Here is a 27,893-nt window from a genome sequence, read left to right as displayed (position 1 = left end):
CCCTCACACAGCCCAGGCCCCTGCGCCCCGAGGGCGCCATCGATGACCCCCAGCCCGGCCTGCAGGCCGCCGAGGGCTCTGGGGGCTGCCGCCCCCCTGGGGAACCCGGATGCGGACCCCGCTTCAGAAAACAGAGCTGTGGACAATGGAGGACCCGCGCCAGGGCTCCGGAACGGGGACAGCGGTGCGGGGTCACTTGAGGGCCGACTTCCGGAACCGGAGTCAGAGGAGAAGACAGGGAACCGCGGACGCGGGGCGGACCCCGCGCCGAGGGACAGGGTTCCAGGAGGACGGGCACCAGCCCCAGGCTCAGGACACCGCTCCTCGGGAGGAGGATGCGGGAGCCGCGCCCACAGCTCCTGGGAGGGCGGGAAGGGCCGGGCCCCTGGAGGAGGCCGCGGGGCTGCGGAGCCCGGGCGGCAGGGGGCGCTCTCCGGGACCACAGCCTCCTGTGTTTCTAACTCCAGGCCTTTCATTCTTCCTGTTGTGTTTATTCATGGGAGAGAGAGAATTACAGAGAGGGGAGAGGCAGAGAGAAAGGTCTTCCATGTTCTCCAGATGGCCACTACAAGGGGTCTCCCAGGCAGGAGCAGGCCCCAAGCCCTCGGGCCATCTTGCATGGCTTCCCCAGCCCATTAGGAGAGAGCCAGAACGGAAGAGGAGCAGCCGGGACAGGAACCAGTGCCCATGGGGGAAGCCGGCCCTGCAGGCGGAGGCTTAGCCCACGAGGACACAGCACAGGCCCGTCCCACGGCGTTTCCGGTGCTGTGCCGAGAAACTGACTTGAAACTTAGCAGACTCCAGGAGCTAGAATCCTGCTGTCTTTTCTCTTAGAGAGAGGAGGCCTTGCCTCCTGCATGGGGGCTTGTAGTGTATAACTTTGTTGCAGGCAGAAGTCTCTGAGGGTTAAAGTGCAGTTAAGGAAGTGAGGTTAAGGTGGCTGCAGGTCATCCCGCACTGTCTTGGGCTCAGAGGCTCTGGAGCTGGTGCAGTCACACTAAGGAGAGGAGCCCAGGAGCTGCAGCGTGGGGGGGGACAGGGCGTGCACAGAAGGGCAGGGTCCAGCAGCCAGGTGGCACAGCAGGTTAGAGCCCCAGCCTGTAGCCCCAACCTCCATGGGGGCTGCTCCACTGGCTCTGCAGCTCTCTGCTGTGTCCCTGGGAAGCAGCCAAAGATGGCCCTAGTCCTTGGGCCTCTGCCCTGGTGTGGGAGACTTGGCAGAAGCTCCTGGCTCCTGACTTTGGATCAGCTCAGCTCTGGCCATTGTTGTCATTTGGGGAGTGAACCAAAGACCTCTCTCTCTCTCTCTCTCAGGCTCGACCTCTCTCTGTAACTCTGTCTTTCAAATAAAATATAATAATTATTAAAAGAAGAAGAACCAGGGCAGTGTCTTTTCCCGTGGGCCACACTAGTTCACTCATCTCTTCCCTGAAAGGTTGCTGGGCCCAAGCCAGCTCCTCCCCGGGGTTTGAGTCATTCAGTTTGTTCTGCACCTGTTCTCTCCATCCTTATCCTCTCTACTTGTTTTGTGTGTGTGTGTGTGTGTGTGTGATTTATTTATTTATTTGAGGGTTATCACTACAGAGAGAGGGATAGACAGAAAAAAGGGCTTCCATCTGCTGGTTCACCACCGAAATGGCCTCAATGCCTTCCTCTGGGCTGATCTGAAGCCAGGATTTATCCGGGCCTCCCACATGGGTGCAGGGGCCCAAGCCCTTGGGCCATCTTCCACTGCTCTCCTAAGCGATAAGCAGAGAGCTGAATTGCAAGAGCAGCAGCTGGGACATGAACCGGCTCCCACACGGGATCCTGGCCCGACTGACAGAGGCTTCCCCTACAAAGCCATAGCCGGGCCCCATCTCCTTCTACTTTAAATCAGATGTGGAGAAATCCTGCCTGAACCCCGTGCTCACATTAATGAGATTGCAGGGATGTGTGGGAAGGATCCCTCTTCCAATAGGGTGAAAACAACACCTGTGTCTTTTGTGCTTTTTCCACATAAATTCTTAGGTGCTTCTTCTGGTCATATGAATAATGTGCTTCCTATTTTTGTGGGGATTGCCTTGAATTTGTAAATTGCATTGGATAGAGTAGACATTTTCATCATGTTAATTCTTGTAATCCGTGTACATGAATGTCTTTCTAGTGTTTGTGTCTGCTTCAGGTTCTTTCACTGGTGTTTCATAATAGTCATGGTAGAGAAGACACTAAGAAATGGACAAGTAGGAGTACTTTCTACATGGCTTGGCAAACATTTTAATGAGATGTAGGGGCAAAGCCTTGAGGCCTGTCTGTGTCTAGCACACAGTAACTGCTCAGTCACATTAGTTCTTACCAGTCCATCACCCTCTGCTCTTTCAGACTCTTCTTCCTTGTCTTAGACACATGGATAACTGTTCATGGTGTGATGGACCATTCTACTCACATAAGTTAATGTTCCTCAAATGATTTAAATGTTTAGTATTATTAATAATGTCTCAAGGAGCACCATCTACATATATTTGGTATGTCCCTTATTAATTTTGAAGATACTTCTCCAGGTTGTATCCTGTAAAGGGAATTGCAAGATCAAAGTTCTGGTACATTCCTGATGGTGCTGTTCTGGCCCCATTGCCTGGCAAGAAGATTTTCCCATTCACATTCACAGCCACTGATGAGAATGTTCTTTTCTATACCCCCTTGCAGAAACTAGACAGCCCCTGTTACCTTCTGTTAACTTTTACCAGCACTTAACTCTTTATTGTGAGATTTTATCAACTCAGATTACACTCAATAGGCCTGGAAAGGCTGCGATCAATGGGATGGTCTGTGTTCTCTTGTATTGGATGACTGCTCTGTTCTGAGATAATCAGACAACAGCAGTGTGAGCACACAAGTCTTGCATGGTGGACGACACTGAGTGTTGGGTTCCTGCAGTGTTCTGGATTTTGTGTGTGAGGCCCTCATTTCTCTGTCGCTCTTTCCTTTCTTTCTGCCTGCTTCCTTATTCTTTCTTTCCACTGACTTGGGATTGGTCTGCTCCTGTTTTACTAGGATTTTTGAGATACTTTGTTAGGTTATTGGAAGTCCTTCTAATTATTTGATGTAGGAACTTAATCCCATAACCTTTCCTCTGCATACTACTTTTAGAATTTCCTGTAGATTCAGTGTGTTGTGCTTCCATTTTAATTAGTTTCATGGAATTTTGAAATTTCCCTCTTGGTTTCTTATCCAGCCTTTATGTATTTGCATACCTTTGGGGGTTCTTGTGTTGTTGATTTCTAGTATTATAGCATCCATGTTCCATGTGCAGATGAAAAGAATGTGTATTCTGCAGCTGTGGAGTGAAATATCTGTACTCATCTGTTATGGCCATTTGGTCTGTAGTAGTTTCTCTCTGATGCTTGTTAATTTTTTTCCAGGTGATCTCTTCCTGTCGAAGAAAGGTGAGTGTTGAAGTCCCCCACTATTACTACATTAGAATTCATGTGTCCTTTAGATGTAATAATTTTGTTTTATAAATTAGTGTGCTGCAGCAATGGGTTCGTATGCACTTACCATTGTCACATCTTCTTGTTGGATCAAACCCTTGATAATCATATAGCAACCATCATCTCTGTTTCAGTTTTTATCATCAAACCTATTTTATCTGATCCAACCATAGGTACTCTTGCTCACATCTGATATCCATTAGCATGAAGCATCTTTTCCCATCCTTTCCCTTTCAGTCTCTGTCTTTACTAGTGTGTTTCTTGTAGGCAACTTGTGGTTGGGTCTTGGTTTTCATCCAGTCATCCTGTCTGTATCTCGTAACTGGGTAATGTTGTCTGTTGACATTCACAGTTATTATGGATAAGGGATGGGTAAGAACTTGATTTTTAGAAATTTCATCATTTTGTTGTGAGTACCCTATGTTCTTTTTCCAGTGGGTTTTCTGTCATGTGTCTTGATAGTGGCAGTGACTCCTTATTCCAAGTCACTTGCAGAGGCTCTGGGGACAGGAACTGCACAAGGCAGACAGTGCTCCTGTCTCAGGAAGACCCTTTTCTGGCCTAGGCACCTGATGGTCTAGAGGTGGTCACAGAAACTCATTCTGTGTCTGACTGCAATCACTACTTGATCCTTTCAGTGTTCTTTGGTCCTGCTGTGTCACCCAGGAATCAAACTGAATATCAATGACAGATCTTAGCACCAGAGTGACTCATGGGGGAAGCACATTCTCCAAATGGCCAAATGATGTCCCTGTATAACAAAGGAGGAAAATTCCTCAGTTCTTTGGATGTCACAACATCAGGTGCACTTACCCAACTGGTAAAATATTTCTACCTGTGCAGAAATTTGTTGGATTGATAACATCAGATTTTTCCAATTGGTTTTTATTGTCCATGTTCTTGTGGTCTTAGCCCAAAACCTGTGTTGACTCTGCCCATTTCTTAGAGCATTTGCTGCTTGTTTTCTTCTGTTAGTTTCATAGATTCAGATCTTACATTTAGATCATGATCCATTTTGAGTTGATTTTTGTAAATTAAAATCTATTTTCCCAGTCCCATTAAAATAGATGTGCATATCTCCAGGGAATGTTTTCCACACCTTTGTCAAAAGTAAGTGTAGGGATGTAGGTGTGTGAATTTCTAGGGGTTCTCTTTTTTTCCATTGTCCTATGTGTCTATTGCTATGTAGGTACCATACTGTTTTGGTCTCAATAGCCTTGTGGCATATCTTTAATTTTGAACTGTGGTGCCTCCATCTTTGGCTTCATTGTGTTAAGAATATTTTGAGTATTCAGAGCCTTTTGTGTTTTCATAAGAATTTTAAGATTTTTTTCTTATTCTGTGAGGATGTCATCAGTATTTTGATGGAGACTACATTGAATCTCTAAATTGTTTTGGGTAGTTTTGATATTTTAATAATATTAATTCTTCCAAATATAGAATATATGAGGGAATTCCATTATTTTGTGTCTGCTTCATTTTCTTTCATTAGATTCAATGTGTTTGAATTTCATTGAAGAGGACTTTCACATGCTGGTTGAACTTATCACAAGGTATTTAATTTTTTGTATCTGTATAGAATTAGATAGCACTTACCAATTCTCATCATGATGGTTGAGTATATAATAAGGCCATTGATTTTGGAATTCCACACTGTGTAGCTAATAAAGAATTACTAATCCAGAACACATAAGGAATGGAAACACTTCCCCTGTCAGGTGGAGGCCTCACAGCAGGAATGTGGGATTTCCCTGGGTCATGAAGGGGGATGTGAGTGAGTTGGAGGTGTTTGTTACGTGTGGATGCTGTGTGTGATCCATTCCATCTGTGCTACTCTGACATTAAACACACTGCTTATCTGCCCCATCTGCAGGGGACATAGGGTGACAATGACAGTGACTCTAATTCAGCAAGGGCAAAAATGGAGCCTACAAGGAAGTCATGAATCCAAAAGTTTTCAAGTTAAGATGGGCAAATCCAACAGGACTTCCTGGGATAGGTTTCAAGGCTGAGGACTAATCCTCTGTGATGTGTGGCTTTGCCTCTGGGTCTCAGCCTGTGATACTTCCTTCTTCATTTGAACCAGTACTTGTCTTTTCTTCTCACACTCCTCTGATGTGTGTCTTCTTCCAAGTGTTAGCAGCCTTCTCTTGGTTGTTTTGCACATACACCTTACCTGAGTCAGTCTGCCAATGCCCCGTGCTTGGCTCTGACCACATTCTACCAGGGGCTGTTCTCACGATCTCAGGCACATCAGGAAAATCTTTATTGACCTGATTTCTGTTGGTCATTGTGGTTTTTAATTTTTTATCTTTGAAACTAGCAGCATTGCCTCGCAGAAAAGCTGGGTCCACAGAGGTCCAGAATGAATCTCTACTCTCCCTGACTCCAGGAGACAAAAAGAAGAACATAGATCTCCATACAGAAATGACCTCCATGAGGTCTGACAATCTCCACCATTGCAGCAGAGGAGAAAACCTGAGGGAGAATTCCAGAGGTAAGGGACCACACAGGACAGGCAGGGCTGTGTTAAATACTCATTCACCTTATGTATTCTCTGCTCCCATTCTATCACCCATTGATTGAAAACAGACAGAGAATACATAATGGGACAATAGAAATGTGGGAAAAGCTGTGTCCAAGGAATGACCCTCATACTTTGTTTGTTTGTTTTTAGGAGCAGTAATAGCAGTGCTTTATCTGAAGTCTACAAAACCCAGCAATGCATTCTTGGAAGACAAGAGCCATGCTCGGCACAGGGAAGCTGGAGGTCAAAGCTCATGGGGTGGCTCTCCTTCCATCAGCTGTGGTGCTGAGACAACCTCTTAGTCTCTATGGACCCCAGGTTCCTCATCAGTGAGGTAAAGTGTGTATTGTTCCTCTCTGAGGTCCTGCTGCTTAGGTTCCTCTGAGTCCCTGGGGAACCACAGGTGCCCTGGGAACTGAGGCTGAGAGCTGACCTAGTCCCTCCTGTGTCTCCTCCCAGATCCAGAACTGAGTCCACATCCTGAGAACCCAGAACTGAAGGTGCAGATGAAGGAAGATGAGCAGCTCTCTGGGACGTGAGAATGACCCAGAGAATGACAAGGTAATGTTAGGGTGAAACCAAGTGTGGGTGAGATGAAGGACACATTGTGTCAGAAACCTCAGGGGATACTCAGAAAGGACTACTCCACTGTCCAGCCCCTGAAGGAGCCACCTTGCATGAGTACTGAGGTCAGGAGAGAAACTGACTCCACAGTGAACCTGTGCACCTGGCCAGGGAGATCCCTGGATGGAATCAGAGCAGGTTTATGCTGAACACAAGCTTTCCATGCAAGCTAGAGATCCTGGTAACTTCAGTGTCACCACCAAAAAAAAAAAAAAAAAAAAAAAAAAAAGAGGGAAAGAGAGAAAGAAGCACACCCTTCCTGCCCTCTTCAGCTAGGTACATTTTTCCACCCATGCTCAGTTCTGCCATGCAACACACTGCACAATCCAATAAAATGGCAGTGGTGCAGTCACACGGCCCCAAAGTAAGGATCCCCATGATCCCCACATGGGGCCAAGACCTATGTACATTGTTCACAAGGCTTTTTCTTTCTCTGTGCTATAGTGTGAAAGCACTCACAGAACTCAGTAGCCAAAATAATTAATCATTCATCTGAGAAATTGGCAAAGGACCTGAGTAGACATTACTCCATGAAAGGAATATGCATTGCTACCAGGTTTATGACAAGTTGCCCATTATCAGTACTCATCAGGGAAACACCATTCCAAACCACAGAGGGATATCCCCTCAGAACCATATGGTCAGCTGCTTTCACAAAGACAAGAGAGAATAAATGTGGGCAAGGGTGTACCAAAAAGGAAACACTTTTACATTTGTGTGAGAATGTTGAGTGGTATGGCCATTATAGAAAACATTATTGAAGTATTTTTGAAATGTTAAACTAGAACTGTCAAATGACCCATTCATCCTCCTTATTGGTATATGTGCAAAAAAAGAAGAAACAAAAAACCGTATCAGATATATACCTGCAATCCCTAGTCGATGCCTTATTCACAGAGGCCAAGATGCAAACTGCCTAAATGTCCATCAACAGAAGGTTGGTTAAGCAATCTTGCTGTCCATATATATGGCTTGAAAAGTATATTTTAATAAAAGGATACTACAGAATTTCCATGACACTTTGGAATCACTTGAAGCTTTTGAATCATTCTTAACATGTCTGTGTATAGATATTTATATACATATAATGTGTAACAATACATTATACATGATAGATGTATGATGATGCTTAAATATATATTTATATGATGGAATGCTGTTCAACTCAAAGATAAAGGAACTCCTGTCATTTGTGAGAAACTGAATGAAATTGGAGGACATTATGGTGAGTGAAATAAATGAGATATAGAAATAATAACACTGCATGAAGTCTGTTATGTGTGGAGTCTGAAAGAAAAAATGGAAAATTGTTGAATATGTCAAAACAGAGAATATAAGAGAAGTCTTCAAGGTGGTGCAGTCTGGTGGGAAGAATAGAGAAATGTTGACCCAAGAGTACAAAGTGGTAGTTATAGAGAAGAACTAAATCTAGGGTTCTGAAGTTAAGCATGAGAATCTGAGTTATTAGTGGAGCATGCTATTCTCCATTAGAATGAGAAAGTCTGAGAATTTTCTAACAGTAGATTTTGTGGGTTCTTACCATGTGCAGGCACATAAAGGTTAACTGTGAGATGATGAATATTTTATTTACTAGTCTAGAGGAATCATTACACTATGGATATGTACATTACAATATCATTTTTGAATATTTTAATAATTATTTTAAAAGATGTATTATTCTATTTGAAAAGCAGAGTTACAGACAGAGAGGAACACACACACACTGAGAGGGAGAGACCTTGCATCTTCTGTTTCACTCCCCAAGTGCCTACAACAACCAGGGCTGAGCCAGGCCAAAGCCAGGAGCCCAAAATGCCATCTGGGTATCTCACAGGAGCTCAAGGGGCAAGGACATAAGCCATGTTCCACTGCTTTCCCTGGCACCTCAACAGGGAGCTGGATCAGCTGAAAGTGGAGCCGCTGGGAGTCCACCAGCACTCATAGAGGAGATCAGTGTCTCAAGTGGTGGCTTACCCCACTATGCCACAGTGGAGACTCCTACATCTATTTAGACATCAGAATTTAAAATTTCAAAAAAAAAAAAAAAACAGTTTTGATCATCCACTCAAATGGAAACCTTAAAATGTGCAGCTTTTGGGACTGGCATTTCATTCAGCAGTTAAGTGGCTTTTGCAATGCTCACATATAGGCCCTACATATAGGATGCCTGTGGGTGAAACTGAAAGTGGAAAGAAGTGGTTACTAAAGGAGGATGCACATTCCCTGAAGGGCGGAGAGAGCTTCCTCTTTGCTTATGGCCTTGTCGAGCTAGGTGGATCCAGAAGGCTTCTGTAGCTGAGGCAGCTCATGTCAAGCACCCTGGGTGAGCACTGAGGTCAGACATAAGAGTGTGATTTGTTAAAGACACAGTGAGAGCCACTGTGCACTGCCCTCTGTCCTCAAAGCTATATCAAGGGACTTCATAGTAGAACTGTTCTCCAGAATCACTTCCTTTTAGTGCATTAAATGGAGGATATTCTTATGTCTCATAGGTTATAGTTCTGTCTAAGAGCTCACAGCAGATGTATCATCCGTGGGTTCTTCTTTGAAGACAATTAAGTTTCTAAAAGGAAAGAAGGGAGAAGAGGAAGGGAATAGCAGAAGGGGGCAAAAAGTGAAATCCCCTTTGAGAAGCAGTAACCTTGGACAGCCCTTTGCTAGGCTGCTGAGTAACAGTTCTCTTAGTTTTCTTGTTCCATTCTGTCTTTTTTTCTTTCTCAGACTAAACAGGAGAGTTGGAGGAGGAAGAGGGGGAGAATAGGTGGGAGGGCAGGTAGGTGGGAAGAAGGACTATGTTCTTAACATTGCATTTATGCCATAGATACAACATTAAATAAGAAGTTAATTTAAAAAACCACTTCAAATATGTAACACCCATATTCCTCAAAATAAGTTTGCCATCATTATAAAATTAGTTGCAGTAATTATATATAAATATATTATTAAAAGCATTAGGTTCTTCCCATACATTTGCAGAACAAGTTGGAGTTCTGCACACCAAGTGTCACCCTGGCCAAGCCTGACTGTTGCATGCTTTTGGGGAGTGAAATAGTAATGTAACACAGAGTTTTGGTTGTGTTTCTCTGTGTGTATGTCTCTACATCTTCATCTTTACATCTCAAATAAGTATAATTAAACAAAGAACATTTTCATCCATATGTTCAAATATGTTCAAATTAATATGTTCAAATTTTCTGTTCAAAGTCATTGATAAGAAGATGAATATACAGGCCAACATAGGGAGAAACTTTTTTGAAATTGCATACCTAATATAACAATTCTATCCAAAAAACTAAAAGAGCTCTCAAAATTCCTTTCTAAGATAATAAAATGACCCATTTATCAGGGAAGCTTAAAATTCAGCATTTCAAACAGGTAGAAAAGCCTTGAGATCTCTTTAAACAGCAGGTGGGGTGACTTCCTAACAGCCCTGAGAAAGGAAGGCTTGTTGGGACACATTTTCTGCCTTGGTATTTTCATACACATACATGACTATATGAGCGATACATGCTTAGGTGATTTGGGGACACGGTCTGTAGTATCAGTGCAGGATCTATAACTATGAGACTGGCAGATGGGTAGGTTGTCCCCAGCAGTGGGGGTCTTGTGCCTCAACCTAGCTTAGGTCCCTGGAAGGCAGAGTTCCAAAGATTCCGTGACACGCTCCACCTTCTAATTCTGCGATGGCAACGGCTGACCATTAGCTGCCACACAACAGCCAGTCCTAGCAGAGACTGAGCTACAGGCAGTGCCTTGAATCTAGGCTTTGGCAGTTTTATCCTTGTTTGTCCAGTGAAGAACTTCCCAGTGTTGTCGGGCAGTGGATCAGGTGTTTCACATCAGTAAGTGAAGCTGGACAGTTATTGTCACCCCTCAAGCCTACCTGAAACTCTTGGATGTCATTTGTTTGACCCTCACCTGTGTTTGGGTTTCCTCTCCCCAGTCCCTGTTGTCCTGCTGTGACACACCATCAGCATGGCAGGATCCCACAGCCCTGCCTCAGATCCCGAGGCAGAACTGAACGACCTCGAATGCCAGCAATTGCGATCCCAGCTGGCAAAGAGCCAACAGGATTGCTGGGAGCTCCAGGAGAAGTTTCTCATAGCTGAGGCTACAAACTTTGCCCTGGCCAGGGAGCTGAAAAAATACAGTAAGTTCTCTCGGGTCATTTCACCACAGTGATGATTGTCCTGTATCTTCTCCTGAGGAACTAAATGGCCTCACTACTTGATTGTTGTCTTCTTTTTGCTGAACTTAATTTCCTCCTGACCACACTCCCAAGCTGACACACAGGGTTTCGCAAGTTTTCCAAGGTAGCAGTGAGGTGTAGGGTGACAGGAGTGCTGAATCTGTCATGGATTCCTGATGAGGCATAGAGCTGCCTGTTGTCCTCAGGGTCAGGCTCCACCATATTGAGTGCATGTTTATGATCATCCTGTCTGTGTCAGCTCCTGCAGCCTTATACCATCACTGTGGGCCTCATTTCTGGGGCTAACGCATTTCACTCAATTCAAGCTTCCGTTGAGTTCCCATTGGCAAAGCACTGTCCTAGGTCAGGAGTGGACATGTGTTCAGAGTGAGCAGGATGTGCTTCCAGAGAGACAGAGAGTCTCCTGTGCACTAGAACTCTGGTATCCATGGGAACACCCTCACAACACAGCCTCCCCACTGGGAGAAAGTCCTGCTCCTGGAGCACAAGTTCTTCTTCCAGAAGAGGAAGACGCTGCCTGAGACCTGGGAGTGGGAGCACAGGGTGTAGGGGGGGAATCAGGGTCACTCACCTGGGTGCTCCCCATTGCCCACCTTCTCTGTAACTTCAATTTCTCTCCCATTCATAGGTGCTATCATAATTCCTGCCTCTGTAGATGTCACAACCAAATGCGCTCCTTCTTTCCTATACAACTCCAAGGATGGTTCCTTGCTCAGGATCAACAGAATCCATGAGGCCCTTATTGCACTCTTTCTAATTTAGGAGGAACTATACTTTTTATTGGGCCATATTGCCTCAGGGCCTTACTTTGTTATACATTGTACTCTACACAGTTCCATGAAAGATGGTCCCTTAAGTCTGAAATAACAAACACTTGAAATCTTTCCCAATGCAAGGAAACAGTCCTACACCCTTATCAAGCTCCCAAATATACAGAAGGTGACGACTTCATGCCCCAAGTTCCTGTTTGACCTGAGAGGCTGCAAGGCTTGCTGAGTCCAGTGGCTCATGATTCAGTCTGAGCTCAGGGACTGGGAACTCTGATTCTGTAAACACCAGTGGAATCACCTTGTCAAGTCACCTTCTGTATCTTTGAAGTCCTTTTTTCTCATTTTACTGGGAAATAGCAGGGTCAGTGCTGTGGTTCAGCAGGTAAAGCCACTGCCTGCAGTGCTGGCATCCCATATGGGTACTAGTTCAATTCTGGCTGGTCCACTACCAATCCAGCTCTCTGCTATGGCCTAAAAAGCAGTAGAAGATAACCAACGTGCTTAGGCCCCTGCATCCATATGGGAGACCTAGAAACAGCTCTTGGCGCCTGGCTTCAGATTGGCACAGCTCCAACCTTGCAGCCATTTGGGGAGTGAATCAGCTGATGGAGTCTCTCTCTCTCTCTCTCTCTCTCTCTCTCTCTGCCTATGTCTCTCTGTAACTCTGCCTTTCAAATAAATAAATAAATCTTTTAAAAATAGGAAATTTCAGATGCTATGTAGTGAGGTGATGAAATACAGATGTGAAACTCCCAATCTGGAGCCTGGCCCTGGAGTTCTTTTGGTCTTCAGCAGGCACTGACTACAAAAGCACCTCCCTGAGTTCTGCGTGTCTGTCTTTCCCCAGATTGTGAGAAGTTTAAAAACATCATTGAGTCCATACTGACCAAGAAGCTCCACTTGGAGGAGCCGCTGGCAGAGAAGCCCACGGTCCCAGAGCTGCTCAGGTAAGGGTATCTGTGTGGGGCAGGCAGGTGGGGAGGTGTGTGGGTATCTCCGGTGGGGCAGCTCAGAAGGGAGAACTGAGGCATCTCAGGCATGGAAAGCCATGAAGGCACTGTGGCAAACAATGTTCTCCATGTAGGATCACTGTGGGACCCCAAAGAAGTGGCCATCAACGGAGGATGCACTTTTCTCTAAGGGAGGAGAGAACTTCCACTTTGCTGATGGCCTTGTCTAAATACAGACAGAGTTTTCAAAATGCTTCCATAGCCTAGTCAGCTCATGTCATGAGCCTTGTGTGGTCCCTGACAACATACAGAGGAGTGCTAATTGTTCAATTAACAGCAGGAGTCACTGTGCACTGACTCCCCATGCAGGACCTCTGTTCTCAATGAGTTGTATTAAGAGAGAGTTACAGTGAAACATTTCTCAAACAGTTTTTATTCTTGGGTGGGTGTGAGTGCACATTGTTGAAATTGTTACTTAATATAGAGTTGGTCTTCTGTGTACAAAGTTCATTGAAAATGCATCTTAAAGGAGAATGAGATTGAGAAGTAGAGAGGGAAGAGGAGCTGGGCTGGGAGTGTGGGTGGTACCCTGTGTATGGGGAGAAGAATAACTATATTCCTAGAGTTGTCTTATGAAATGTATATTACTTACAATAAATGAATGAATAAATTTTTAGAAAGAAATGGTAAAAATTAATTTTACAATGAAAGTAAAAGTGAATAGGTACTTTGAAAAAATTCTCCCTTCAGGAGAATTTAAAATGAAAATACATTTTTCCCTCCACAATTACTGTTTATTTCCCTAATAAAATGGTATGAATAGATAATAAAAAAAAGACATCATGGAGTCCATGTTGACCAAGAAGCTACACATGGAGGCCCCTGCCAAAGCAGTCCAGGTCTGCTGAGCTGCTCAGGTAAGGCTCTCTGTGTAGGGCAGGCAGGTGGGGATGTGTTTCACTAGTGGGCAGCCCAAATCAAAAACTGAGCCAGCCTGTGCCAGACAAGGGCAGAGAGTTACAGCAAAGCCCTGTGTCTCAGATGTTATGAAACAAGGAGGGAGCAGAGGAATCTGAATTCAGAGCTGCAAGTGCGGAGAGTCTGTAAGTAAGGTGTCCAGGTGGATGGGCTCCCATGGGGCCCTCCTGTTTACTCTCTCTTCTGCAACAGGAAGTCCCCATGGCTGCGTTTCTGGGAATCCAGTCACCAGTTAGCTTTGGTCCTCTGTAGGTGGTGCTATGCCTGTTCTCTCTTCCTCCCATGTTCTCATGGTTCCCTTAGTGTGGAGGTGCTTTTCTGTGGGCACTCACCTCAAGATGGAGCTGCATTGGGTCTTCTCAGGGGAGGTGGAGGGGATGCTGGACTCCTCTGTTTGGTCATCTTGCAATCAATCCTCATTTACCCTTAGTCACCATCACCTCCTGATATAGAAGACTGATGCTTAGCTTGGCCCTGCCAGACCTTCATTCTTGTTTCTTGCCATGTAACCCCTGTGTGCACCATGAATCCCAGTCACTACACTGTACACTGTGTGTCTTCCTACATGGAAATGCCTGTGGCTGGAAGGAGGAACTGAATTAGCACCTTTATGAAGGCAAGAAAGGAAGAATCCTTGCACTGTTGATAGAACATGACCTGAATGGAATCTCAGGAATTGTGACAAGATCTTTCTCTAAAAGTGGGAGCAAGGCCTTGTGTTGCCCTTTGCTTTTCTTGGCACAGGTATTTCTCCAAACCTGAGTGGTGATGCTGGTGGAGGGCTCTATAAGGCATTGTTATGAAAATCTGTGGAAACACAGAGAACCTAACACTCATCACTTCCCATCTAGAACTTTCTCCATGCTTGCACCTTAGGCATTGCCGTGGCATCCTTGAAGATCAGGACCAAGAACTTTCCCAGTTACGCCCAAAGGTCCAAAGGGGGAGAAATCTAGCCCACATCCTGCAGCAGTACCTGAAGGACGTGCTCACTGTGCATGACCCTGAGACCTGTACGGGGCAGGGCTTCCGACGACTGCTCACTGAGGCTGTCCGGCTGTCAGCGTGCCTTGAGGACCTCCTTGGAGCAGGTAAGCTGGGCACAGGCTGTCATGTGAGAAGCCTCAGGGGTTCAGATGCATTCATCCCTCTGCCATGGGCATTTGCCTCAGCTCTTCTTGGTACTGAACATGTGTACCAGGACAAGGTCAGCACTGCTTGGGAAAAACAGATAGGGGCAGAGAAGTCTTTCAAGTTTGCAGTATCCCAAAGGTCTCCTCCCTTCCTGATTGTGGTTGGCCATTGAGGGAAGAGGCAGGGTCCACCCTCATATCAAGACCAGAAAGACCTTGTGAAGTGAGGCCACTGTTAGGCTGAACACAGTCACTGAGCTAAGTTGAATGGAAGCCTCCAGCTCTGTGATCAGTGTGGTTTTCAAATGGTAGACAGGTGATTGCTTTCTCCATCCAGGATTTCTCTTGCCTCATTCACTAGATGGACCAAAAACTCTGGGGCAGAGCAGATGTAACCATCAAAGGTGGAAGCTGTTGCTTGTAGGTTTCCCAATAGGACAAAGGCCCTCCTCTCCCTGGGAGTGCCAGACCAGGCACTAGAGTTAGTAGAACTTCCGTGAGGAAAGCTGTTGAGAAGGGAACTCGTAACACAGAGAGAATTTCCTCTAATGAAACAGCAGAGAAAACGTGGAGGGCCTGTGAGGGAGGGATGGAAGTTGGGTTCTTTGCTTCTTCATGACAGATGGAGGTTCTCTGTGAGACCCATGGGAACATAGAACCCATGCCTTGGACTCCCACTAGTGGCAGGATGAGGGATAACAGGCAGAAGTCCCAGGGAAGCTTGAGAAGCTTCCAGTGATATGGGAGCAAAGGATGTTGGCCTAGTTTCAGGCAGAATCTGCCATGATTCTGATCTCCAAGTGCAGAGACACAAAGCCTGATGGACCACAAGAGAATGGCAAGGCGTTTCTTTAAACACAGAACATTTGAAGTTTTTGTCCACTATTGGCCCATATGTAGATATTCATATGCACACAGAGGCCACCTTCATTGTAATGGGGGCGGTGATATTATCTGATTGGACATTTCTGAATTTGTTTACAGAAAACATTGAAGAGGAGGAAACACCAGCACAAGGACCTGTTGCTGACAGGTAATAGTGAATGATTAGGAGCTGGCAACAAATGGGTGAAGGATGCACAGGGTCTCCTAAAGAACAGAAAAGGGGCCAACACAGTCATGGAGTTGAGATGCATGCAGAAACACAACTGCAGATTGTGTTGAGTCCTTCCTTGACAACTAGGAAATCCCCCTGTTAAAGTAGGTGTCTGTTGTCCTAGTCCTAGTTGCTGATAGGATCCATGATGAACTCACAGCCTTAGGTGTTGCCTGCACACAAAGGGAACCTCTGTTCTCTGCTTTCTGGAAAAGGGAGGAAGATGCGCATCTGCTTTCTACAGAGTTAGCTGAAGTTCTCATCAGAGAAAACTAACAAAGAGGCAATGGGAAAAGGGGGCAGTTAGGAAGAATCCAGCCAGGTTCAACTGCAGAAAAGCACCTCTACAAAACCATGTTTGCTGTCCTGTGACTTGGTTAAGAGAAGGCCCAGAAGGTAGCACATCTCTAGAATCTGCCAAGCCCCTAGAACCTTGATCACATGGCTGCAGGACACTGCAACAACCCAACCTGAGCACAGGGTGTCAGCCCTTGCAGCTGTCAATGTGTGCTTGTGCTGTGACTGTGCCATGCAGCAACAGTGGAGGCTGCTTCCTCATTAGCTGCTGTGTATTGAGTGTGATGAGCAGAGGCTGATCTCTTCCCAGGCCCTCTCCCCCTAGGCAGCCACACGGTGTCCAGAGTGGAGGGAACAACCTCTATGCTGTCTATGACCGATCCCTTATGCACCCCATCCAAACCAGCCACCTCCTTGGTGTCTCTTCCTTCTTGGTTTCATCTCTGTCATCCTTATCCCACCTGGCTTCTCAGGGAGCTCTTGGAAGTGGATGAAATGGAAACCCCACAAAATTCACAGCAGGAAACATCTATCACTGGTGCTGTTGACCACCTGCTAAGTGACTCCTGCCTGCCAGAGGGCACTGTGCAAATGTCTCCTGATGCTGAGGACACCCACAGTGTGCTAGGTCTAGATGGGGAACAAGCTTGTTCACACAAGAAAGAAGAACCTGTCACCGTTCTCCCAGGTACCCTCTCCATTCTTTGTACACAATAACTCTTACGTTGATTAGGGTCACTTTTGAGCACAGGCCCTGCAGACACAAGTTGGTTTCAATCAGGGTCCAGGTTGTGGCACTGAACATAGACATCAGGAGAGTCAAGGAGCTTCCCTCCCCTCAGATGCAGTTTGTCTCACTGCACCCTAGCCTATGGGAACATACAGAGGCCCTGTGTAGGAAGTGCCTTTCAGACACTCTAACTTAGAAATCATGCCTGCTGTCACCTGCAGTGATATCATTCTGTTCTACTACTGCATCCCTGGAGTTCTAGCCCCATGCAGGCTTTTGGTAACACTTCCCATGTGTGGGCCAAGTTGTGATCCTAGTTTCCCTACTTCTATCCCTAGTCTCTACCTCCTTTAAGACAGCTTATCTTAGCTATGCAATCATCTCAAAACCAGGATATAAAGTCTTTTATACTGTACTTCTAGTACAGTTCAAAAAACATAGCTGAATCCAGGAACGTCCCTACAAAATCAATGTTCAATGTTTCTCTATAACTGCATAGATTTATTTGTGCGAGGTATTATGGAGTTCATTCAGCCTTCTATAGAAACTCCTCTACCCTTATTCACCATGATCAGTCTGATAGGATGAGTCAGTACTATAGCAACACTCCTAGATTTTAGATACATAAATCCTAAAGGGCCTGGGGAGAGAGCTCTTGAATTGCTTGTATTGTTCCCATAGACAAGAGGGAGATTATTCATGAGCAATTCTTGGAATAGCCAAGATTCTGTGTGGCATCAAACAGGTTTCAATTCCAGGGCATGCAGACTCCATGCATAGCTCTCTCCCAGTGTTCTACCTCCTCTCCACAGTCAGCAACCTGGATCCTTTAATGAGAGCAGCCTGACAACTGCAGTTTGCCTCCTAGGAAGTTCTTGGGCTGTGAGCTTAGAATCCCTGAGGACTATTGCAGGCTGTTTCTAAGGGTTCTGGACAGAGGTTATTGAGATGGTGATCCAACTGTGAACAGGGAGATTTGACCCCTTGCCCAGGATGGCTCACCCAGCCCATCTCCTGATGTCAACTTAGTCCTCCTAGAGGATTTCTCTCACAGTCTCCTGTTCTCACACAAGAACAATCTGTCCCCTTGGTAGTAGTGGCTATTGGATACCCATATCTGACCTAAAACCTGCTTAACATGGTGAATCTCTCTGAATTTGTTTGCAGAAAATCAATATCACGAAGTGGAGGTACAAGAGCAAGTTGTCACATACACTTCCAGGTAACTCGGAGGCAGAGCAGACAGTGTAGTATGGACTACTAGGGAATCAAAATGCTGGAGAAACTGGTGACTAGAGCCAGTTGGAACATTCAGCCAATGATGAAATGCCTCTTTTCATAATGTTCCCTTTTGTATTGTTTCCCTCTATATTCCCCCTTTGAACATCCTTCACATATTTTTACCTGTAGTCTGATAACAAAGTCACTTCTGTACCTGTGATGTGTGTCTTCAGTGTCTCTGCCCTCCCATCTCATCAGGGAGCTCCCAGAGGAGCAAGAGAAGGAAGACCCAGACGACTCGCTGGATGAGTGCTACCTCACTCCCTCGATTTTTCCGGTCATTTCTGAGCTTGACCATTCCACGTGGAGCAGCTGGTGCTCCCTGGAGCATCAGGACATGCTCTCTGCTCCAGATGCAGGCGGTGAGTCCCCCACTGTGAGGTGATACAACCCCCTCTGCTTGCCAAGGAGCCCGCACTATCCTTGCACTCCTCACTCCCACCTGACTGAGAGGGCTCCTGGACATAGGATGGTCTGAGACATTCTCAGCATCTGTTCTTTTTCAACCAGTCTGTTGCACAGGTGTGGTTGGCCCATCCAGCCTTGCTGTCCTCCCATTCCTTGTGTGGCTTTGTCACTCAGGTTCCAGTGCTCAGTCATTGCCAGAAGAATGTCACAGATGCACACCAACCTAAGCAGCACATCTCATGCTTGTCTCTGCCGTCTGTTCCTAATGAATCAGACCCCTCTGCCCCCTGCAGTGTTGATCACATGAGTCATTCCCCGTCCCTGTCATGTGACATTGCTTCCTGTCAGAGCCAGCAGCATGCTCATCTCCATTGCAGTCAAGATACTCCCCCTGTTTCATTGAACCCAACCACGTTGTCTGTCCCTTCAACGTTGGCATCATTTCACCTACCACACATACAGAATGTTCTGCCATTCCTTTAGTAGTGTGTCCCCAGGCTGCAGGTCTGAGACCTGTGCTTAGAGATTCCATGAGTAGCCAAGTTTTCTCTTGTGCTGCACACATTCACTCTGATACCCAGAACTGAAAATTCACCTGTTCCACCTTTTATCTTATCCTCAATGTACAAAATATGGTAAACCACAAACTACCAAGATAGCTTGTTTGAGAACCATGGGCACTGCACTTCCTCTCATGGAAAGGAATCACACTAGGAACCAAGCATCTCCAGAGAATATTATTTTAGATTTGATTTTACCTTATGAAAGGCAGAATTAGAGAAACAGGGAGAGAGAGAGAGAAACAGGGAGAGAGAGAGGCAACTCTTGCATACTCTGGTCTGCTCCCCACATGGCCACAATGGCATCGACTGGACCAGGCCCAGGGAGGAACTAGGAGTTTCCTCCAGGTCTCCTATGTGGGTGCAGGGCCCAAGTACTGGACCATCTTCTACTGCATTCCCAGGTGCATTAGAGGGATTTGGATCAGAAGTAGAACAGCCAGGACTTGATCCGGCATTGACATGGGATCCTGGGGTTAAAGGCAGCAGCTTTACCTGCTTGCCACAGCACCCACACTTGGGAAAATTTGTTTCATTTCTGTAGGTAATCAGGTCAGTGATTATTGGTGTGATGACTGGAGGAATAGGGAGGTTTACCTCATGTGTCAAGAAAAATGAACAAGCTAGTTCCCTCAGAAATGACCTCCACCCTCTAGACAATTCCTATCTGAGGAGTCAGCATTGAAACTGAGGATACTGGTGTGCTGTACTAGTGCTGGACAGCGCATTGTAAAGGCTTTGAGGGGATCATCCTAGATGACTGTGCCTATTTGAATTCATTTGCAGAAAAGAAACATGACAATGATGAAGTGCAAGAGGAAGCACAAGCCCTGTCACACACCAGGTGAGTCTTAGGAACCCTGGGCAGCGAGCTTAGTGCTGACACAGGCAGACTCCAGGTCCAGAGAAGAAGAGCAGTGCCACTGTGCATCTCCCATCCATTGAGCCAACCCTGCAGTACCCCGTCAGCACTGCTGTCTGCCATCATTAGGGTACTAGTCTGGGTTTCCACTTCTCCCTACCTTTTCCACGTAGTGACCTGCAGCAGGCTGACTCCATGAAGGAGCCTCTCCAGGGATTCCTTGCCATCATTGCCCCTCTGTCACGTGCAGTGAAGGGCAGGGTGCTGCTCACAGGTCTCCTCTTCTCATGAGCTTCTCTGCCCCCCATTAATCACGTAAAACAACCTGACAGAAACTAGAGCCTCAGCACTGAGAATAAGACTGACGGCTAAATCCGTGGTAGTCTCCAGTATCCCAAAGGGGAATTCATTGACTCTGCATGTAGTTTACATAAATCTGTTGAAGCCAGTTTTCATTTCCCAAATACTCATGGGTACTAGTGGACCAACTGAGAGTCATTTCTCCAGGCTGAGATCCTAATGACCTCATCACAGAGGAAATCCTCTGTTTCTCTCTGCTTCTGTCTCCATGCCCTGTCAATATCTCCGCTACTCACCTATCACCTCAAACCTAATACTCTTTCTCCAAGAAGATGAGAGTTCTGTTTGCCTGTTTACTTTAAAATGACTTCAAGCAGTACAAATAAGCATAAAGAAGTCTACAAGCACACATAGATTTAATATTTGGCTGTAGTTGATTCGTGTGTAAATATTATATATCTACACATACTTACTATTCTCAGTGAAGGAAGTGGTGTTTCTGTTTTACCTGGCTTTCTGTTTGCCACGTGCTTCCTATGAGCACTTCATTTTTCCTCACATGAAAGCTGCCCTGTGATAACGTTCAGTTCGTCTACTCCAGGTGGTCAGCAAGGAGCCTCCTCAAATGGAAGACATTGCATCCTGTCTGCACCGTTAGTAGCCATTCTTCCCCAGATAGGGACAAAGTTGTGGGTGGCCCCTTGCTCAGCCCAGCCACTTCTGGAAGCCTCCTCTTTGGAACAGCTTGGAAAGGGGCTTTCTGTTCCCTTTCTGTTTCTCACCCACCTTTCCCTCCCTCCAGTCTCATCAGGGAGATTCCAGAGATTGAAGATCAAGATGTCTCACAAGACTCTCATGGTATGTGTTTGACTCCTGCACTTCTTCCGGAAGCTTCTGACTGCTCCCATACTAGCAGCACCTGGTCCTCACTGGAGAAACAGCCTGTCTGCTCTGCTCTTGTTGTAGACAGTGAGTGCTCCATTGTGAACGGGAACACTCCACTGCTCTCCCAGGTGGCCTCTGTAGTCTTGGGTTGCTGCACCTGTGTTGGGTGAGACAGACCACTGTGCACTCAGTCCCTGGGGACTTAGTCTGGATGTGGCTCTTGGATGGAGTTTGTTCATAGTCATCCAACAGGGGAATCCCTTGGCTGTCACCAGGCCCACTTTCAAGGTGCAGCTTTTGATGTCAAGACAGGGAAGGAGTGGATGGGAAAGCATGATGGCAAACACCAAGCCACCACCATCTCTCTTGGAGAGGCTTCTTTAACAAGTTGCTGTGATGCTCTTAATTTTAACAACAGTTGCAATTGTAAACAGCATCCTCCAAACTTCTCAGGCTTAAAGTTTTGGCAGTCTGTACAATGTTTCCTTAGTTATCTGACACTAGGTATCCTTGGTCAGCAGACTCTGTTTTCTCTGAAGCAGCTTGGTGCTAACCACAGCAGTCCAGTCCCGCACCTGTGTCCATGGTGTGGTTTTCATCTTCTGCTTTACAGCACTGATTTGTGCTCATATGAGGTTTGTAGTTTTAATCCGGTGTCTGCACTCAGCATTTTTTTTCTCCTGTAAAGCCTCCATAATCTTGCACCAGGACAGGAATCTATTCAGTATCTGAGTGAGGCTGAGGGGTCCCTCACGTCATCACAGGCAGAGTGCCTCTTGTTGAGTAGGAGCCTTGAAGTATTGCTTCATGGGGGGGTGCAGAGAAAAAGTCCAATTTCCTTGAATCTGAGCTTTGATGAGGTTCTACACTTTCTCTCAGCAGGAATCTTTAGGGTTTGAGGCACCTTCACTCATCGAATCATTCTGTAGGAAAAGCAAGAAATCCAGATGCCCTTCCCTGTTTCTCAGTGTTCTGCAGTAGAATTGGCAGTGACAGTTCTCCCCCCACCCCACCCCCCTCCAGTGCTATAGATCAGCAGGCACCTTTTCTTGGTGAGACCATGCACTTTTCCTCTGTACAGAGGTACAGAGATGTGCGTCGTCCCTGAGCAGGGTCAGCAGCTCATTGTGGCACTCCAGATATAGCTCTAGCTCAGGAGTGCCCCATGGCCTGAAAGTTCCTGTTCTCTCCCCTCGGGCTTTTTGCACTCAGGGTCCCAGTGAGGCCTTGAACTAGTCTTTGCCACAGACCAGTGGTTGTGTGGCTTTGTCTCAGAAACACCCTGTGCCAGGGCTAGGCAGTCATGAGGAAGCAGGCAAGTGCACAACACTGTCTCAGGAGGGAGATGTGTGTGCTAGGCCAAAGCAATGCCTTACCTCCCACTGGGATTTCTTCCTGACTTTTGTGTTTCACCTTAGCTTGTCTCTCCATTCTTCAGGTGCCTGTAACTAGGTTCCCACTTCAACTGACCAGAAAAGTGATGGCCACATCATGTATATTATTATCTATATGACAGGCACTGAAGGCATATATCCTATGAATCGATGTGCTTGGTGTATGTTCAGGAAAGCATGTGCATGTATGAAATGCATGTGTTCTTGTGCTAGTGTTGTTCATTCCAGCTGTGAGTGGTCCCCTGTCCTTGTCTCTCATCACAATGCCCTCCAGGTTAGATGATCCTGCTCCATCCCCCCAAACCTTCAACAGATACACAGTGTGGTTTCTGTGCCTTAAAAGCTTAAGAGCTGTGTGTTTTATTAGTCCAACTTTCTTGAATACTGTGATCATTTGAGCCATGTTTATTACTTTTGCCTAGTGATAAATTATCAGTGAATATGTATAAAATCAACCTGAATGAAAACATTTTAGTGTTTGTGCAGGACTTGACTATCCAGGGCCCCTTTCCTTACTTGTGGTCCCTCTGCTGCAGGCCTGACTGCCAGAGAGAGAGCATGAATACCAATCCTGACGGCTGTGGTTCTATTTCAGAACTGAATTTTGTTGCTGCCCCTGAGAGGAAGACCCGTTCCCAGCTGGAGGGAGGTATTCACAAAGATCCCATCACCAGCAAGTGTGAGAGTCATAGCATCAGCACCAGTGATGTCCCAAGTACCCCAAAAGAAAATGTTATCAAAGGAAAATGGAAGCCCAGGAAATGCAAACTGGCCTGCAGGTTCCCTGGCCTGGAGATGAAGGGCAAACCACAGCCCACAGAGAGGAAAATCACGTGCCAATTTCCTGGCCAGGAGATGAAGGGAAAACCACAGACCAACATGTGGGCACTGACCTTCAGATTCCTGGGCCTTCACGCCTAGACAGAGGTAATCCTGTGTGTGTGTCTTAGATGTATGTATTCCTTCTTACACTGCACACAGATTATAGCTCATTTCTATTTGTTCAGATAGGGTAGAACTGTAACCTCTCTGTTTGGATCAATAATTTGAAATAGAAGATACAGTAAGAAATCCTTGTCATGTAGAAACCTGACCCACAAAATAGGATACCTCCCCTCATAATCAAGTTAAAATGTTTACAGTTGAACTTCTCTCCCTAAAACATGCTGCTTACCATCCACTCACTTGATTGCAAGTCCTCTATTGGGTTGAGAAATACACATTGAACAATCACATTTTATCTCATTTTATTCCTAGGCCAATTTCCAATGCAGATTCTTAGGTCTCATTCTCCCATGTTTGTCCTCCCCTCTGACCAGTATACAAACAGGATATCCTCAAAAAGAAAATTTCTTAGGGGAACTGAAAAAAAAAATGGGGAAACTCTAGGATGACTGAAGAGTGCCTGTTTTAAAGTTAATGTTTCCTTCAGAGTTGAGTGAGTGAGCTATTAGGCACACAGCAGAATGGTCCTAGGTGTAACTAGATGTGGAATCATCTTCAGAGAAACTTGGTGTCTGTTCTATTGACATGAGTTGTGCTGTGGTTACACTCCCAGCTCTCTTTGCTTCCTGCAGAACACTAATCCATTTCTAATGCCCCAGAGAGCAGGAGGAAGTGGGGTGACATCACCGACTCCTGGTTAGGAGAGGCCAAGGGCCCTGGTTCCCCAGCACTGCAGAGCTGGGCTGGAGTTCAGGGCAGGACTCTGCTCATTTGGCTGCCGCTTCCCTCTCAGCAGCCCAGGGCTCCCCTTCAGCCAGTCTCCCCACTGGAATTGAGTTGCCCGGCTTCTGCCCCACTGAGGCCCAGATACAGGCTCAGGTCTCACCTGCACCTGACCCAGCTCTCCTTTGATTTTTCTTCTCTCCCTCTTTCAGATCCCAAGACAGTTGGAAGGACAGAACAATATTGCTGATTGTAACATCCCCACCTCTTCCAAATATCTAACACAGGAGCTCCGCTTCAACAGCAACCAGAACACCAAGAATGCAATTTCAACACCATGAACTGCCCTCGGCTATTTTTATCCACTAGGCTGCTTCCCTGAGAGCTGGCACAGTCTTCCACCTCCAATCCGAGTGAACACCTAAGGAGACCCAGGCCTGACTCCACAGCTGCTCTAGAGAGAACACCACCTGGCTCCTCTCCAACTGCCTCCTGTTGAGATCTGAGGTCAGGAGGAGCTGGAAGCAAACAGCATAGGACCCTGGGCACACACTGCCTTTGGATGGGGCGAGCTTGGTGTGGGCAGTGTCAGAGACACAGCGCCCTGCACACAAGGCTGCATGTGAGCAGAGGAGAGGATCCGATTCTGCAGGACGTGGACCCTGACCCAGACAGCTGGCCCTCTCCTTCACACAGCCAATGTTCCGCATAGAGGACAGCAGGAGGAGGAGACTTTGGGGCTCAAAAGGACAGGAAGGGTCTCTTTCCTCCTTTTGAACCCCAACCATCTCCCCCTTCTGCTGTCTTCCATGATGGGAATGCTGACTGTGTGAAGGCGCAGGCCAGGTGTCTGGCTCGGGGTCTGCATCCTGAGGACCTCTGATGCTTTCCTCAATTTTACACTCAGCCTCACTCTTTGGCCAAGCACCCGATGCAGGGATGCTGTGTGCTCCCTCCCACATCCCTGCAGGAGGCAGAGAACATCTTGTGTGCCCATCAGGTCCCCTGACCCTGGCATCGGTCAGTGGGTGAAAGCTGTCTGTTGATCTGTACATCCTAAAGATGCGCTCCTTCCTCTGTGTTCCTGACAACTGTGGAGAGGGTGACCCCTCAGAGCCTGAGCAAAAAGGGAGTGAGCAGCGGCCCTGGCGGAGGTCCGGTCATCAACACAAGAGGCGGCCTTCCATGGGCATGATAACAGCAAGTTCATGGTGATGAATGCAGCAGTGTGGCCGGGAGGGCCCAGGTGGGCGAGGTGGACTGAGCCTGCATCAAGGAACCAGACACCTCTCTGAACACTCCTCTCTCCACATCCAGAGTCAGGCAGCACAGATACAGGCAGGACCTCGTCACGAGGACGCTCATCTCTTACAGCTACTGGTCCTGCCAACTCCACTCAGTGTTGCAGGAGAACTGGGGGCTCCTGATGCAGGATGTGGGCCAAGGCATCCAGAGCCCCAGCAAACAGCAAGGCCGTGTTCCTGCCAGCCTGAGGCAGCTGCAGGACGAGGAGGGGCCATATGCCTGCCCCCAGCCTGACATGGAAAGCCGAGTCCTCACAGATTCTGGATGCCCGCTGCTTAGTACGTGCTCCTGGTGAAAGAATAATCCGAGCCAATGGCACCGCTGCCCTGTGGTGGACCTGTTTCTCACAGCTACCATTCTTACTTCCACTGTCTGTCATACCTGTGATGACACAATTGTTTTCCTTTCATGAAAATTGGGATCCTAGGGAGGGAATTATGTTTCCACCTGAGTGTGCCTCCTCTCAGTGTAACAGCTGCCTTAGACACCCTGTCAGCACATCTTGGGCTCCTAAAATCTACAACTTCTCATTAAGATATCGCTGTCCAGGCCCAGAAGTGTTTCCAGTGTCCAGGAGTGTAACTGGAATCTCAAAAATTTTGATTCAGGTCCCAATATGTATTCCCTGTTTTAGTTAAGTGTTTATAAAAAGAAAAATTCCAAAAAAATTTTAAAAATTTGAAAAGAAAAAAAAATTTTAAGTAAAAATAGAAAAGAAAAATGGTACTGCTTGTTTTTTTAAAAGGAAAGATTTAAAAAAATTTAAAAATTGTTAAAAATTTTAAAAAGAAAAAATTAGAAAAAATGTCATTTAAGTGTTTTTGAAAGGAAAATACTGAAAAAATTAAATTAAAAATTTTAAAAACTTTAAAACAATAAAAAACAAAAAATAGGAAGATAGTAATAGGAAAATTAAAATGCCACTTCATTTTAGTAACTTTTTAAATAGGAAAAAGTTAGAAATATATATAATTTAAAATTTTTTCAAAAATTTAAACTCAGCAAAAAAAGTAAAATTCCATTTAAGTTCAGTGTTTTTGTAAATACAAAAATGTTAAAAAAATTTTAAATTTAAAAATGATTATACTTTACAAATGACAAAAGAGAAAAGCAATTATTCAGACAAGTGTAAAATGTCATTCCTATTCACTGTTTCATTTAATGGAGAAAATGCCAAATAATTCAAATTTAACAACTTTGCAAAAATTTGAAACTTAAAACAAAAATAGCAATACTAAGGAAACAACGTACAATGCCAATTCAATTATCTTTCTAAATAAGAAAATGCTACAAAGAAATGAAAAAATTTCAAAACAAAAAGAAATTACCAAGAAGAAAAAAATAAATGCCACTTCAGTAAAATGCCACAATGCAACAAAAAAAATGTAAAAATTTTTTTGGATTTGTTTGACAACTCGAATTGGTTCTCAACAACTGACCACTGATGATGACAAGTTATTCAGTACCTCCAGAACAAACCGCCTGGTAATTTATGCCAAGAGACAAATCAGCAGTCATCTAGGTTTTACCTTGGATACCACTTTCACCAGCCCTAACTTAGGTGAAAATCTCTGCAGAAATTTTACAAACTCTTTGCTGATTTTGATACCTGCTTTTACTTTTGTTCTGTAAAAATCATACACTTTGGATAATAAAATTTCAGAGTTGAAATAAAATCTTTGGAGAGTGCTGCTTGGAAGATGTATAAATCTCCTGTTTGAAAATGGCCTTCCTTTAACAATTTTACCATGCGTTAACCATTCATGCCTGTGTCAGTTATTATATTCAAGTCTAATACTAGATTTCTAATAGAATTCTTCCTGAAGACTGGATCCTGGCATTCTGTAGTTCAAAAGCATTCTCACCCCAACGTGGAATGTTATTGCAAATATCCTGTTAGCCCATACCATTGAATTTTTTTCTCTGTCACTTGGATTTTTTAATTTCAGTGTTATAATACATTACATCTCATATTGGGTGTGCCGATGTTTTACCCTTGTATCTCTCTCTCTCTCTCTTTATTTATATATGAAGTAGACTGCTTTTCTCAAGCTATAGCAGAGAGCCAGATCAGAAGAGGAACAGTCGGGTCTTGAACCAGAGTCCACATGGGAAGCAGGCACTGTAGGTGGAGGCAAAGCCCACTATACCACAGTGCCAGAACCAGGTTTTCCAATATTTAAAGAGACTGATTTATTTATCTGCAAGGCAAACATAAGAGAGAGGGAGAGCTACATAGAATGAAACACACACACAGAGATGTTCCATCTGATTCACGTCTCAAATGCCTGCGGCAGCCACGGCTAAACTGGGCTGAAATAAGGAATCCAACAACTTGAGCCATCTGCTTCCTCCCATTACTACAGGAAATATGGCTTAGAAGCAGCTGGGTCTTGAACCAGGCACTCTGACATGGAAGCCGCTGTCACACTGATGGCTTTACCC

General features: G+C 45.6%; 1 protein-coding gene across 5 annotated transcripts; it reads left to right on the top strand.

The window, feature by feature from the left end:
- LOC127489748 (neuroblastoma breakpoint family member 6) lies at positions 1-27,886 on the top strand. Of its 5 annotated transcripts, none has more exons than XM_070077250.1 (14): positions 1-3,425; positions 4,963-5,023; positions 5,863-5,967; positions 6,148-6,331; positions 6,457-6,558; positions 10,565-10,771; positions 12,449-12,548; positions 14,406-14,620; positions 15,647-15,695; positions 16,529-16,743; positions 17,953-18,007; positions 18,265-18,428; positions 19,821-23,402; positions 24,356-27,886. In XM_070077250.1, exons 6-13 carry the CDS (start codon positions 10,597-10,599, stop codon positions 19,880-19,882), a joined length of 1,035 nt encoding a protein of 344 aa, XP_069933351.1. In that variant the 5' UTR covers positions 1-3,425; positions 4,963-5,023; positions 5,863-5,967; positions 6,148-6,331; positions 6,457-6,558; positions 10,565-10,596; the 3' UTR covers positions 19,883-23,402; positions 24,356-27,886. The 5 variants fall into 5 exon arrangements, with proteins under 5 accessions (XP_069933351.1, XP_069933350.1, XP_069933349.1 ...); XM_070077249.1 differs by having other exon boundaries at positions 5,797-5,967; XM_070077248.1 differs by having other exon boundaries at positions 5,794-5,967.
- Positions 27,887-27,893: the final 7 nt, after the last annotated feature.

Source organism: Oryctolagus cuniculus, chromosome 7 (assembly GCF_964237555.1).
Source record: "Oryctolagus cuniculus chromosome 7, mOryCun1.1, whole genome shotgun sequence".
NCBI classification, from domain to species: Eukaryota; Metazoa; Chordata; class Mammalia; order Lagomorpha; family Leporidae; genus Oryctolagus; species Oryctolagus cuniculus.
Note: the sequence above shows the minus strand (reverse complement) of the source record. Positions and strands in the feature narration are given on the sequence as shown.

Coding starts and splice junctions, on each gene's coding strand:
- LOC127489748 (XM_070077250.1), top strand. CDS start 10,597: ATGGCAGGATCCCACAGCCCTGCCTCAGATCCCGAGGCAGAACTGAAC. Junction 14,621..15,646: donor TGAGGACCTCCTTGGAGCAG/GTAAGCTGGGCA, acceptor ATTTGTTTACAG/AAAACATTGAAGAGGAGGAA. Junction 18,429..19,820: donor CTCTGCTCCAGATGCAGGCG/GTGAGTCCCCCA, acceptor ATTCATTTGCAG/AAAAGAAACATGACAATGAT.